The following is a 15,467-nucleotide window of genomic DNA, read 5'->3' on the forward strand; positions in this document are numbered from 1 at the left end:
AAATTAAAGCAAAAAAAAGACACACAACATGGATGCATTCCATCTTGCTTCTGTAATTAATTCAATGACCTGAAGCAGATGCTTTCTGGTGCTACTGGAAATCCCCACATTAGTGGCCTACATAAAAGTGTGAAGTAGCAAGTAGGAGAAGAGATCCTGCAAGAGCTCTCTATCTTCCTTACTCTCAGGGCTTAGAGGACATGCGGCAAAACTCATCTCGCTGTGTTGAACAGCTCTGTACAATTCTCCCTGGGTATAAGGATTGCAGATACAATTAATGTGTCTGGTAAGGTGAGGAGTGGAAAAGCATGACAAAAATATTTGCCACAAGGAAAAAGGAATCCTATTATATTTACAGTGACTGGGAATCCTCTTTACAAACAAATACATTTGTCCCACCCTTGAATCTCAAACCTTGTTGGATCCACCTCAAAGCTAACATGCTGCCATTCAGAGGATGTGATCACAGTCCTTAATAAAGGTTCCAAAAGCTTCTGCAAATATGTAGCACCGTATACCTGCGTAGAAAGAAAATGAGAGTAGGTGGCCAGATTAACACGGCAATTCACAGGGGCACTCCAAAATTCCCTAAGTGTTACAAGAGCCTGAAAACATTTGATTTGTTTCGGCATAAGCCAGATTTCTGTAAAATTGGGGTTTCTATATTATAGTCTCACTTCTGAAACACATCAGTGATCAGTTTCTATAAGTATTTTAATTAATTTCCAATTTAGAGAAAACTATAGGTCACTTTAATAACCACAATAACTAGATGGGATTCTTTCTTAGAGCACAGTGACTCACCACCCCATCTCTGTTCATATACCACCACACAACTTTTTAAACTGAAATGGAAGCATAAACAAGACCTCAGAGTTTGTCTCCCCATCTTTAAATTGCCCGTTACAAAAAGACCACCACGAACAGTCTTCAAGCTGGTACTAGCCCCAGAACCACTCATATAATTAAACTGGTCAGAAGTTTAAAGAGCCCTGCTATGACTGAAGATTATTTAGGAAAGGACTTGAAGGTAACTAAAACTTTTACAAATATTTAGCTGTTTGTATCAACAATTGTGTTCTTATATTACTAAACTTTTCCTGTGATTGAAGTGATTTGTAGCAGAGAGAAAGATTAAATAATATACCTTAAAACAGAAAGTCATTATTTTACTGGCTAAGCTGTTTCCTCGGAAGAGTGTCTGCATGGAATCTGCTAGTTCAACCTCCTTTGAAAACATATTCCAGAGCAGCTGGTAGAGCAAGTGCCGGGAATCAAAGAGTGTGACCAGGACACGAGCTAGCTCATCCTTAAAAGAAGCAAGGAAACGTTAGTCTGACTAGCAGTGAGCCAAAGCGAGTACCAAAAAAAGAATTATGAAAGAAACAACACGGAGTCTTGCATGTAAACATCAAACTAAGCATACACAAGCTCTCTTCACATCTTTCCTATGCTACTGCTTGTCTAAAAACCTGCCTCATGATATCCAGTCATACAAATCCATAATGGCTAGTCCACATAGATAAGCAGTTATTCTGCTGTGTAACAAAGCCCAGTTCATCTTGCTAAAATCTACAGGAGCAAATACAGTTCTGTTTTCTTCATTACAGCACAGTCTGTAACAAATAACCAGCCCAAACAGATGCATTTATTACAGTAACATACAGTAACAGTATATAAAATTATTCCTAGACATTAACTAAAAATTTACTATAAAAATACCACTTATAATCAAGATCTCTGACAATCAGTTCAGAAAACTTTTCAAGAATATACTAGGAAAGGCTAGCTATCATGAGTGGTAGGTCTAATCTCTCTGTAGCAGACTCTTATTACACCCTATGTTTGCACTAATTTTTATCTCAAGTCTTAATATTTTCAAAAATGTAGGAAATAAAATGCATGAATCAACTTACCCACTGAGAACAAGGCACCACATTGGCTAAAGCCATAGCAATAGGAAGCTCCCCCTGATCACCCATCATTGTAACCAACTCCACCAATCTCTCAAACCGATCTGCTAGCACTGTTTCTGCTAACGTATCAAATTCTGTTCCCTGCTGCAGAATTTTGGTGAGGACTTCCATAAACGTAGCTCTTGTTTGGAGGTCTTTATGATAGCCCAAGCCTGATTAAAAAAACCCAGAACTACTAAGGAAGATGTAAAAATAAATTAAATACCAATGTCTTCATTATGTATTCATTTATGCACAGTTATCTCTAACTACTTTACCTATTGAATGCATAAGACCACTGTCCACATTTGCATTGAGTAAATTTGACATAGCCAGAACAGTGCAGTGCCGTAGCGAAGCCAGTCTCCGAGACATTCCACGTTTCCTGCCGCCTGTTTGTGCACTTTCATCTTCAACTTCGCTACAGTCATTTAGAAGGTTCATAAACAGTGTGAAATACCTAAAGAAAAAGACTTGGATAAGTAAAACAGATTCTGCAAAGGCAACTGTCTGAAAAGAGTTGCATACACTAGCAAATGGATAATAAGCCTCTCTTTAGTTTTGCAAACTAAACATAGTTTGCAACAAAAGTGATATGGTGCATCTACTCAAGAGTCATTGTAAACAGTTAAAAGTCACTACTTACTTAAGAAATAACTGAGATTTTGCTTCCATCAACTCAACACCATCTCCTTCTTCAGGCTGTAGCGGAAGCCCAGCAAGAAGAGAGACCACTGCTTCCATACTCGCTTGGTCCAAGTCTCTGAAAAACAGAATTTTAAGCAGCTGTGAATCAGTTCAGCAGAACTAATCTGTCCAGGCCCTTGGTAATTTTCCCATCCAGTACCAAGTCCCTTTTCCTTATCTATCTAACTGCAGGTGAAAAGAATCTTCAAAAAAAAAAAGTTACTCTAGCAAAGCTCTGTCCATCATGAGAACAGCTATCACATTCTGTGGTACAGGCTCAAGCAATATATCTCCTCAGGACAACAACTGCAAACCAAATTGGTCACTAAAAAACCAGTTATGTATAAGTTCAACACTATAATGTTTGATGATTTTATTCCTCAGAAGTTGGGACCTGATGATCTTAAAGGTCCTTTCCAACCAAAATGATTCTATGATTCTGTACGAAGATATAGCTCTAGCAAATAAAATATTCAATCCTAATGCTAAATCAGAAAAGGTATTAAAAGGAATTAAATAAACTCTGTAGATTAAAAAAAACTCCAAACCCTCAAGAACCATGTTTGTTGAGACTGCGCATTAAACATAATTCTGTTGTTGCTCACCAAAATTTGTTTCAATTTTTGTCTTTTCCTTAAAATTACTTCTGCTAAAGGAAGTCCACACAAGCCAGCTCATCTGTGGATATCAAATGCCACCTGGAACACTGTTAGCAACTTTAGGAACAGCTGAAGAGTATTCTTTCCTACCTTGTCAAGCATTTCACGTCCTCATCTGTCGCTTGATTAGATGTTCCCATAACCCAGTCTGTCAAATATTCCACCATTTTGTTCCTGTTATATATAGATATATCGCTTTAGCTTTGGAGTTTGTTTTGGTTTTTTTAAATAGCCCTTCTCTCAAACACACTTACTACTGTTGGCATCATTCTTAATCATTACAAATTCAGTGTAAGAACTATTTAAACCACCACACACTGAAGATGAACTGAACTAATTTTATTATTCCAAGTAATACCCCAGTCTGCATCACACACAAAATTTTTTTACATGTGTTGAGTATCCCCACAATCAAAATAAAATTTTAATGCAGCACCAGGCTCTAAAACATTCTGAAGACAAAGACAGGAGTACTATCCCTATACCACGAACACTGGTGCGAGGCAGGTTTTGATTTACTTTTTTAAACATGTAACCAAACAAAATTACACTTGTCCACATTACACTATCCTAGAAGTTGCATAATGCAATACTTACCTAAATTTCATTTCTTGGCAAAATGAAAGGTCATCTCTCCTCTCCATCATTACTTCTACCAACTGACAGAGCTTAGTTTTTATTTGAATTGCATGTACCAAATTTCCAAGCACACGCACATACCTGAAGAAAAACGCAAACAGATTAATTAAACACTTCCTGATACTTCATACTACAAGGCCCACAAATCTGACAAATCCTTTTCAGCTCCATGCTGGAACCCACACACTGGCTGACCCAGCAAACTTGCATCATGGGTTAGCAAGTGCTGGGGTTACCATTTGGTGTTTTTTTCCCAAGTGAGCAAAGCTAGCCCTTATATCAGCTGAAGACCAATACCACGGTTCTTCTGGCCAAAGAAGTTTTCTATTAGTATAAAACTGAAGAGAAATCTGCTCTTCAGCTGGTTTTTAACCACTAACACCACTGTACAGAAAAGAAATCAGGCATGCTTACAAGAATAGGGCTAAGGTATGGAATGGTTAGTTCTTTTTAAAAAAAAGTCACCCTCCATCAGTGTACTTCATGCTACAGTATAAATGATCTCCATGATTACTGAAGTTGTCAGAACCGTAAGGAGGAGGATTAGAAAATCAGCTTCTCCATGGATGCAAGCAGAAAAGATATAAACTAGAAGGGTCTACCCAGTTCTTAAACATATTACTTTGTACTGGAATGCCATCAGCATTTCTTACCTAACCAGATTTAGCATCATTGTCTCAATACTGGCTTGTCCGAGATGTTCTGAGCTCCCTTCTGTATGATTGTCAAGCAAATTCTTCATTATAGCAATGGTTTGCTCTACAAATTGTGTGTTGGTCTCAGTTAACAAAACCTACAGGAAGAAAATTGCTAGTCTTGATTCTTTACGCACAAAACCAAAAAAAGTGTATTTATCAAACATACCGCAGCATTTCAAAAGTGTAATGGACAAGCATTTTTCTAGTTATCACTTAGCCAGAAGAATTCCAACATATGTCAAGATTAAATATGTCAGTGCTACCAGCCATAATGATTCTGAGAACATTCTCACAGATTCTGTACTCAAGAGTTCGCTTAGAATTCAAGAATGTTTTCAATTACTTGTTGTTAACTATAGCCTGGAATCACAAATACAGTAAGTATTAATGCATGCTGTCAGAGACAATCACAATGCTTGCAGGTTTTTCATACAAAACATGAACAGGAATCAATTTCAATTACCTATGTGAAAGACAAGACTGATACTTTTTATTAAGACACAAACGTGAAGGACTAGATCAACACTTTACCTGTCCTTGAGAATCAAAAAACTTGCTGATGGTATTCTTCAATTTGTTAAACAGCATTGGATAAAGTGCTGGACTCAGCTCCAAACCCACCAGATCTTTAATATTAGTCCGTATCTGCAGTCCCACTTTCTCGTGGTTACAGACCATCAGAGTCAATAGGCGGTCGATGAATTTGCTGACAGGAGTCTCCGCGTTCCCCTCAGTGGACACCATGGATATCATGGAGCCCTTGCGCTCGTTGACAGGGCCCATAGGAGGGCTGTAGGTCGCTAATCCCGCATTGCTGCGGTGCTGGAGGCACACTCCCCCGAGGGCACACAAGAACCCCGTCATGTTGATCCACTCCTGAAGAGAATCCGTGTCAGACAAGTCGATGGAGCCTCCGCCACTAACGTGAGACATTCGTCTCTTAACAATTGTCTTGTGAAGACTTTCAGTAACCTGAAAAATAATGGCTGAAGATGAAATCTCTTCAATTAAACATAATTAATGGAGAGAGATCAGAATTTCAAAGTATTCCGTAACACATCCTGTCATTTACAATTCCAGTCTCAAGAATTTTCTAAGATTCACCTTTTATAGTTTATTGTGACAGTATGGACAGAAATCTATACAGAGGCACTGTCTTTAGAGAAGTTAAAGCAAGGTTTCAAAGGACTGAAGGGGGTTGCCTAGCCAACTCCCTGCTCTGCACCAGGATAAAGCATATTTACACCATGATAGCCAGCAGCTTGTTTAAAATCTTCCAGTGAAAGGGATTTCATAATTTCTCCAGTAGTATTCAAGGGTTTTCACTATTCTTTTTTTTCAATTTATTTTTAATTTTTAAGCTCAGTCTCCATCTCCCTTACAGCAATTTAAGTCAAATTACTTCTTGGTCTCTTAGCAAGCATAGTGGACAACTGACTACCATTATTTTTCTGGAATACTCTCATGGAGCTTAAGTCTGCCTACAAAACTCATTTTCTACATTAAAAATAAATTCCTTAAAATAAGTAAGCTTAAATAGTTATTTTGAATATCTAAAGGTTGAATCTATGGAAAAATTCATAGTCACCTGCCCATCTTCCATTTTGGTCTTTGGATAGTTAAGGATTAGTTTTGTAGCTTGCTCCCATTTTGCATGTGTATCCTCCCAAGCCTAAAATAAGATATATCAAAATTTAACTTCAAAACTACTTGTAGCAACAGTATTTTCTGTTTCAAAAAAACCCAAAATATACATGCAAAGAGTATATAAATTCAGAAGAAAAGTTTACCTCTGTGTTGCCTGCAGTTGGATGTTCAATGCGTCTTAACAATGCCATCACTCTTTTCTGAAGAGCTGCTCTCCCTACAAAGGAGCACAGAACATTTAACTAAGTTTTTTGAAAATCCACCTGCAAATATGAAACCTTTGAAAGTAATTATTAAATTAACAGAGGAACATATCCCCTTGAAGTGTTACACCTTAAAATCCCCATTAACTCAGTCACACAAATTCTCTACTCTTTCTAGCAATTCCAGTGATTCAGATACTTCAGTGAAAGCACAAGTAGCAATTGAATCAAGAATCTCAACCTGTTTGAAGAACTCAAACACAAATAACAGTCTTACACAGGCAGAAAGGTCTTTTACAGATTTATGATTCTTACCTGTTGACATCATATTGCTAACGGATGCAAACTCCATGAAAGTGTTGTAGTTTGGCAAAAAATTATGCACTGAGACTTCATCTACTCCACATCTGATGTCTGCTTCCTCACAGAGGTGACGGAAACAGGACATGGCAACGAGGACTGCCTCGATATCCGGGCTCCACAAAAACATATATAAGGCAACTTCCAATTTTGTCTGGGCTTGGCGACAAATCGGTGTTCCGCTGCATCCTGCCGTGCTTTCCTTGGGAAACAGAGAATTCTGGAGTTGGCAATATTGCTTATGAATATGGCAATTTTATTAAAATCCAGCCTTATCCAAATTGTTCTTTAAAACTGCTTTTATTCCAGTAGGAATAAGCAATCCTAAGCAAGATCAGAGTTCTATTTCATATGCTGTTGCACAAACATAATGGCTAAGAACCTGCTCCTTTCCTAAGGATAACCATGTACTTAGGAAAATCTTATTGATTAAAAAACAAAATTAAAGTCTTGGCTCATTAAAGACGTTCTAAATATCCTCTTCATTTTGTTCCTGCAGCTAGAACTAATAGTAAAACTAGGCTTGAGAAACTTGCCAAAAGGTTTACCTTACTAAAACGCTTGATTTTATCATCCTTCATGGCACATTCAAACTGCAGCAATACTTTAAAAAGTGAGATTTCAGATTTGTTAACAACAGACTAAGGTGTAGGGATGCTATGCGCGATTCTACGAGAAAAATATTCACCAACATTTTAACTTGAAAAAGGTGTGACTTTTTAAAGTCTGAAACCTTATATTAACCAGCATATTATACACATACGTTATGTAGGATACAGATGTCTTTTCCTCCTCCAAAATAATTAATTTTATTTTTAAAGATTACTCTCAAAGTAATCTAATTTCTACTTGCACACAGGTTTTTCTCCCCAAGTGTTAAAAAGAATTATCATATATTACTTACCATGGAAGAATTCCCTTTCCCTTTCCTGAGGGTAGCTCCTGGAGCACAGCGTATCATCTCTTCATGGTCAAGAGACATTTGACTAGTTCCACCTCCAGAGACATCATAAAGGAAGAGAAAGTGGCAGGAACTCCTATCTGATTGCTATAAAGAGAAGGAAGAAAAATAATAAATCAACTTATTTTTTAAAAAGGGTAAAAAGCTCTTCAGCATTTACACAGTACTTTTCACACTGGTGCTCTCATATAGAGTTATCCATATGAACAGTATCTTAGAACGATATTTCCCCTCCAGAAATTATGTGGAGAGTCATCTTCAAAAATATCACCTTGAGGTAAGCACAAAGTGATGCCTTTTCCTCCCTTCCCTGGAGCCTCCTGAAAGCCCTATAAGCTTCTTGGGTTTACTGCACAGAATACACAGTAACGTAAATATAATTATAATTTAGATGTAATTAAGTCTGAAGAAGGCAAGCTCAGGAGTACTGTACATTTTATTCTACACATTTTATATTTGATCAGAAAAGCAGGAACCAAGATGGTGAAGCAGAGCTCTAATAACAACTATTATCTTTTTCTGATCCTGATATTAATGAACACCCTCTAAGCACTAAGACGAAAGACATTTTTTTAAAAACAACTAATTACTTCTTAACTAGAAGGAGAATGATAATATTAAGCATATTCTCTACTTGAAGGACGGTTGATTTCCATTTAGAGGCCAAATGTAAGAGTCTTCCTGAATTCACAGAAAGCCAGAATGCCTAAAGGTCTTCAGCTGCAATCCATGAGATTATATCTTACAAATATATATTTGTATAAACTGGAGATACCAAAGGAAAAGGCTTACTACTCAGCATCAACACAGACAAAAAGCAGTGTCCATCAGTAACAGAGCTACCAAAGTTGAAAAAAAAGACAGAAAAAAACAGAAACCCTTTATTTTTTCTAGTAGATCTTTAATTCAAAAAGTAATATAGCAAGTCTGGTTTTAATTCTAGCAAGTACAGCATCCCAATGTGTGTTTGGCTTGGAAAAAGTCTCCTGAGATTATCAGAAAGCAGCAAGTCAGAATTCTAGGACTCACATGAACATGAGATCCAAAAAGAAATTTCTATTTCATCCATGAAGAAGTATATTTTATCATAACTATCTTTACCTTTTTCTCACCTCATGGACTATTTTCCTTTGTATTAGGCAAATAGGTACCAGGCACCAGGTTTCTGCGAAACATACATTTTCCAGGCAAGTAAAACAAACTGTGTAGCTAAAGTCAAAAAAAAAAAATCCTAAACCTAACCTCAGTTAACAATTCTAATCAAGGGTGCCTCACAAAGCACTGTTGCTCAGCAGAGAGGAAATCAGAAGACAGAAAGTGTAGGTTTAGTTATTAAATCACTTCCAATCACAAAAATAACCTGGTAAATAAAGGGAGTGACAAAACAGAGCAATTCATTTTAACGATCCTAACAGATGGATGTTAACGTGTACTTACTTTGTTTTTTAGAAGAAATTTATTCCTACAGATGAGAATCTCTCGCAGCCACTTGAGAATTTCTGTACTGCTGAGCATCTGATGACTAGTTAGTTTCTTGCAGATATAAAAAAGCATTTGTGAACTGCAGCAAAATGAGATTCAGCATTAGCTTTATAATCTAGTAACAAATTTTTTGAAGATATCGCTACATTTTACATAGAAGTAGGCAATTAGCATGAATATCCTACACATATACTAGCATAATTTTTAAAAAGTATAATAGATTTAATATAGGTGTGTACTTTAAATGACAAGCTCCCCTCTGACCCTTCCCACCGCCCAGCTGGCCTTTTTAGCTCCCTAGAGGAAGTCAAGCAATTTGGGTACTTGTCAGAAGTCCACACTCCAGGGCTGTCGATTCAGAAGTCCTCCATTGACCCACAGAACAGATACAGCACAGACAGGGGCAGTACAAGTTTACCTACACTGCTCTGACAACGTGTCTCAACTCTGTTCTGGAAGGAACACATCTAGGGATGTTCCTTCTTCATATCCATTCAGGCCTCACACTCTCTGTTAAAACTGCCAAAGGGTCCAAATTAGTGTCAGTTTTAATGGGTTTTATCCCCAGCCCGAACAGACCATAAACTCATTTCTACTATTAGAAATTAATGAGTTTCAGTTATTGACCATCTAGGCAGGGCTCAGCCCCAAACCTAGCCCATAACAAGCCCCTTGAGCCATACGTAGCAGTCACGCAGGCCAATTTGTTGATGCTGGTAAGAGTGCTCCTCCTAGACTGTTGTTCCCTTTCTTCTAAAACAAACACCTGCACCAATTCAGGTTAGATCACCAGATATTTCTTTTAAAATTGGTTAGCTCATGCAATTCTTAGAAATCTGAGTACAGATTTCTATTTTTTGGTTTAGCATTTTGTGTAATTCTGACTTTTTTGGAACTTCATTTCCCTTAATGTTCTCCAAGAAATCAACCGCAACAGCTGCTGTGAGTTATAAAAAGCAAGATGACTTTAATGAATAAAATTCTTTAAATACACAGGAAAGACAGAGATCACAGGTCAGGGCAAACAACCACCTTCTTTAGGTGAGGGCTTAAGAGTCAAGATTAGCAAATCCACACTTTTAGAATTGCTTAGCATTACCTTCCCTCAGCTCCCAAATGATAAAATAGAATTTAAACAAGTAGTAAACATCTGAATGAGGTGGAAAAGCCTCTAAGTTTTCAAACTAATATTCATTTATCCACGTTAATATGAGGCTGAACAGAGCCATTAAGAAAGCCAGCAAAATGTTTGTTATATTTTCATTAAATTTTTATAGTATAAGGAAGATAAAATGTTTTCATCAACACACATAATAATTTTGACTGCAGATTCATGCTGATGTTGCACAGGTTTCCCAAAACATTCACAGCTATTTCTCTAATTTACAAGAGTTAACTTACATACCTAATTTCCCAGAATGTTTCTATAGGTGCATCAGGATTCCACAAGTCAATGCTGTCTAACTGGTGAAGGACCAGCAAGGCCTGAATTCAAAACAAAGCACTTCCACTTAAAGGCAGAAATGTACACAGTACATCAGCATAGGCACAGAAACGGGTGCAATCCCACAGTAATTGCATTGTTTTAAAAACAACAAAAGATATAGAAAGGATTTTAGATAGAAGAACAAGAGCTCATCATTAGTCTGTGTCAGAAGTATTTCATTTTAGTCTTTATTACATATTTATAATCCAAATCTAGAAGTTTCACCTTGTATTTTCATACAAATCCATACTAGACACACAGACACAATGTTTTTAAAAGATAGCTTTTGGCCTAATATTTACTTAATGTCCAGCTGCAAAAAAATTAATGCAACCGATCCTACAGATATAAACTTCTAGTGGCAAGAACAAAATTTCTGTAGTTTAAGCTCTTTGCCAAGTCAGGACAGGCAAATACTTTGCTCTTTGCAACCATTCCCTGCACAAGCAAAAACTTAAGTAAGAATAAGTTCTGACCATATCTAAGAATTCACTGGTGAACTATGGCCAAAACTTTAATCTCTGCTTTTGATTTAGTCAGATTAACTACAAAAATCTCAAAAACCAACTACTTATAAATTAGCTGAAGAGGATTTTCAGAAGAAATACACATCTGATAAAAATTAAACTGGTCAAAGGCTATAAAGAAACAGAGAAATATTTATTAGAAGATGTTTATCCTTAATTACACCAAACAACTACAGCAAACAAAATCTCTCCTCTCAGCTCACCTATTACGTGGAGTTGCCTGATATGCAGGCAAATAAATTTTCACTTTGGTGAAAATACAAGTTAAAGACAGAAATGTGGAAAGCCATTTAGGAAACATAGTAGAGAAAGGGCAAGCTTAATGGTGCTCTCTGCAAAGACGGAGCAGAGGAACTGTCAAACTATATTTCATCCACACCAGGGAGGAACAGACCGTATTAAGAGGTGCAGGGTAGTCAGAAGAGGCAGCATGAATTGCTTTTTAAAATTTTCTTACAGGCCTCTCCTATAAAACTTTCCGTGCAAGAAGACATTTAGAAACAGATCAACCAAGACCAAACTCTAAGACACAGAACTTCGTAGCTAATCAATACTTCAGAGATTCTACAAAGGCCTTGATTTGTCTGTGTACTAATCATCTGGGATAGGGAACATGCACCCCTTACCTCCATGGCTTCTTGTGCGATATCTGGCATGCTGGACTGTGGAACAAGCTGTACGAGGCCTGTAATTAATTCAGCCGTGCTGCCTTGTGTCTCAGGCCCTTGCTTCCTTGGGTTCTAAACAGCAAAAAGGAAAGCAAGTTTAAGTTGTAAATCTTCCTAATGACTGACCATGTTACTGATCGCTACAGCAGCATTCCTGTAATTAAACTAGGGGGATTTCTGGATCTTTAGGAGAGCGTCTCATTTGTTTTTAAGCTATGATACCCCTTGCACACCATATCTTTAACAGAACTGAAGATTTTTGAATTAAACAATAAACAGACTTGGGAAAATGGAAGATCTAAGAGCACATCTGTGTCTCTACTCATTGAAATGAGTAATGACTAATTTCCCCCTGCCTTGTTTTAGTTTTCTCCTTGTTCTATTCCCCTCTCCTTCCCTCCCTATGCCCCCTCCAGAGTTAGAGCTTTATGCTCTCTCTCATTGTGTTGCTCTGGTTCTGTAAAATTTCTTACAGTTTCTTTTTGGTTTTGTTTTTTCCCTTTGAAAGAACAGAAGCATTATAACCAGAGAAAAGAATGAGAAGTATCCTAGATGCCAGGTTTATGTTTTTAATTTTTATTCATTTAGTAGCTGCAAAAGTAAATCTTACTATGAATGAATACTATGATGTACTTACACACAGCAAAAGCTTTGGATCAGCATGGATCAGTTTTACCAAGGATAACAGCAAGAACTTGTAGCTTCTGGTTTCCAAATCAGTAGGTTTTTCTTTAAATTTAAGGCTTGTCATTTTCTCCTTAAATGTAAGACTCTGATGGAAGGAAAAATCACAGTCGTCGTCAGTAACATAGTCTGCATAGTAGTTACAATTAAACATCTTACAAAGTGTATTGCTTTTATAATCTATAATTCATGAAAAACTTTAAAAGCATATTAAATTCACTCAAGTATAGTCACATAGCCTTCTACTTAAAAATCCCCCTTTACCTATGCATGTGCTATCGCTTTATTACATCTTTAAAGTTTACTTAAGAATTGTTTTAGTGAGCTGCATGTGGACAGTAAGAAAAGTTTTTGCATAAGACAAACTGTGGCAAAAGAAAAATGGATAAAAAGAATAATAAGAATTTAGAGAGATTTTCTCTGGTCTGAGAAAGAAATAAAAACAAATGTTTCCGAGTAAGCTTGAATACATGAGAGAGCAGGGAATCTTTTTCCAAAGTCAAAATATTCTTTCTATTTTCTGCCACAATCACAGTCAGGATGATAGTGTTTTCGTCTGTACAGCCTCTGAAAAATGCACCTTTCAGTCTTCACAAGGTACACAGTGCATCGCTTAAGCTAAAAAGTCTAGCTTCATCTGAAAAGTCAGTAAATTACTGCTGTACCAGTCAACTTACTCATGTGAAATGGAGGGCATTTTAAGGTATTTATTGCGAGTGCACATCAGGTATTCTGGTTTGACTCCACGGTGAACTGTATCATATCCTGCCACTGCTGTTCACAGACCAGAATCCAGGCAGCAATATGACCAGTGCATTTAACAGTCACACACGGTGCTGGCTGCGAAATAAGCGTACATGGATACTACCACTTGTAAGGATTTCAAAAACTGAGCTTACGCTTCAAGCCTACAGTGTGCACAACCCCCCAGAGTGAACCACCCTGTCGTATGGCAATCGGCTGCAGCTTCTTCATCTCAACACAAGATAATTTGGATGCATACTAAAGTCTGTAAAAAATACTATATATGTGTGTGTTTATATATATACACACATATATACATACACTTAAAAAATTGTGAATTTGTGTTAATTGGTTCCCTGTTATGTCCAAAGACCAAAGATTTTAATTTCTCTCCAATAAGTTCACAGAATTTACATTTTCATTAATTCTAATCTTATATCAGCAGTGATTAAATTAGTATTTTTGCTTACAGCTATCAAAATAGTTACGAGACTAACTTAGACAAAAAAACTGCCATTGTGGATATTCACAAGAAGACAGAATACAACACTCTTTAGAAACTCAACTTTTTAAACTATTACATCTAGTGTATTATTTGCAAAGATCTCAAACAATGACATGAACTTGTTCTTCGTTTTCACTAAATTTACAAGTTTTGAACAAAAAAAAAAACCCTAGCATGAAATCATCCTCAAGGTAACTGAAGAAGAGATATGACATTGAATAATTAAATTCTACACGAAATTGGAACTTCATGCTCTTTTGCTAAATAGTGTGAAAATATGCAGAATAAAATCTACCCCATAAAAAGTTATCTGATCAAGAAATTGATACCACAGTGGCAGAGGTAATTAATTCTGTGCTAAATCTTAGTTTGCTACAGTTAAGGGAATTCTGAGAAGAGGCACGTGGCAAAAGCAGATAATTTTTTTCTGTGAAGTGATTTATTTACTTCACACAATCAAAACTAAAGACTGTCAATAAAGGCAGGGACACCACTGCTCTCTGCAAGTACATCAAGGGGTAAACACCGGTTTGCAGCTAACGGACAACACTGGAACAAGAACAAATGGGGATCAATTAGACATAAGTTTAGGCTGGAAATTAGAAAACTTCTAACCATGAGAGCGGGGAGATTCTGAAAGAGCATCATGATGGAAAAGTAGGGGTCAGAAGGAAAGGAACAGAACCAACAAAAAGCCTTTCCTTCCTCAGCCGGTTGTGAGAGAGAGCGCCTTGCAATTGCCAAGAGCAGCACTGAAGAGGTCTCCTCCAGTCCTACACTCCCATGTAAAACATGCTACCTCTTGTATCCCAGGTGAAGTGAGGTGACTGCAGTGGTAACTATGCACAGAAAAGTCACAGCAAGGAAAGGCTTTTCTGCGGTAGTTACAATGGGTCATACTTACAGCAACAGAGGCCCACTGCCATGCAAAACAGTGACTGGTTGGCATCTGACCATGTGAGCGACAGCAGCCAATAAGAACGGAAAATAAGAAGCAGAAGACAAAGCACCACCAATCAATGTCAGAGTTGCCATTACAACACCCCTGCTATTTTCTCAACAGATGAATATATACATGTAAAAAGCAAGTTAAACATGGTGTGGCTTTCAACTAAAGGTATTTGGATCATTTGCTCTCACTTGAGAAGCCCAACAGGAATATTTTCATGCATCATTTTAGGCCTTCTAAAACAACCAACCACGTTCACTTGACACATTGGAAGTCCTAAATGGAAAGTTCAGAAGAAAGGCAACGCAGCTAGCTGCATGTGAACTTACTACAAAAATTTGGATGAAGTACAAATTTGAATTTACTCAAGACTTTTTCCAAGACAACAAGAATATTGACTTTATTTCATAATGGTTGAAAAATCTTTTACTTTGTTGCTGTCACTACAACCAAACAGTCAACTTGCTCAAGAGAAAGCAAGCCAGAGAAATTAAGAAATACTCATGCCAATCATGGTAAAAGCACTGCAGTTTTCAGAAGTTATCTTCACATGCAGAATGCTTTTATTTTTCAGATTAAAAAAGAGTGGCCACATTACCTAGCTATTCACAGC

At 37.1% G+C, this 15,467-nt stretch overlaps 1 protein-coding gene across 5 annotated transcripts in view; it reads right to left on the reverse strand.

Annotated features, from left to right (window-relative positions):
* The window catches only part of NF1 (neurofibromin 1), an 86,405-nt gene that overhangs the window by 50,412 nt on the left and 20,526 nt on the right, over positions 1-15,467 (reverse strand). For 4 of the 5 annotated variants that reach the window (XM_068415907.1, XM_068415906.1, XM_068415905.1 and 1 more), the window contains exons 13-29: positions 12,610-12,744; positions 11,931-12,044; positions 10,697-10,776; positions 9,247-9,370; positions 7,753-7,896; positions 6,804-7,050; positions 6,429-6,502; positions 6,227-6,310; positions 5,170-5,610; positions 4,594-4,733; positions 3,899-4,021; positions 3,392-3,475; positions 2,602-2,718; positions 2,234-2,415; positions 1,917-2,128; positions 1,148-1,309; positions 415-518 (exon numbers count right to left, since the gene is read on the reverse strand). In XM_068415907.1, coding sequence (XP_068272008.1) covers positions 415-518; positions 1,148-1,309; positions 1,917-2,128; positions 2,234-2,415; positions 2,602-2,718; positions 3,392-3,475; positions 3,899-4,021; positions 4,594-4,733; positions 5,170-5,610; positions 6,227-6,310; positions 6,429-6,502; positions 6,804-7,050; positions 7,753-7,896; positions 9,247-9,370; positions 10,697-10,776; positions 11,931-12,044; positions 12,610-12,744 — 2,567 coding nt within the window. Of the gene's footprint in view, positions 1-414; positions 519-1,147; positions 1,310-1,916; positions 2,129-2,233; positions 2,416-2,601; positions 2,719-3,391; positions 3,476-3,898; positions 4,022-4,593; positions 4,734-5,169; positions 5,611-6,226; positions 6,311-6,428; positions 6,503-6,803; positions 7,051-7,752; positions 7,897-9,246; positions 9,371-9,726; positions 9,811-10,696; positions 10,777-11,930; positions 12,045-12,609; positions 12,745-15,467 lie in introns of those variants that run through there. The other variant, XM_068415908.1, reaches the window with a different exon arrangement.

Source organism: Nyctibius grandis, chromosome 18, assembly GCF_013368605.1.
Source record: "Nyctibius grandis isolate bNycGra1 chromosome 18, bNycGra1.pri, whole genome shotgun sequence".
Classification (NCBI taxonomy): domain Eukaryota; kingdom Metazoa; phylum Chordata; class Aves; order Nyctibiiformes; family Nyctibiidae; genus Nyctibius; species Nyctibius grandis.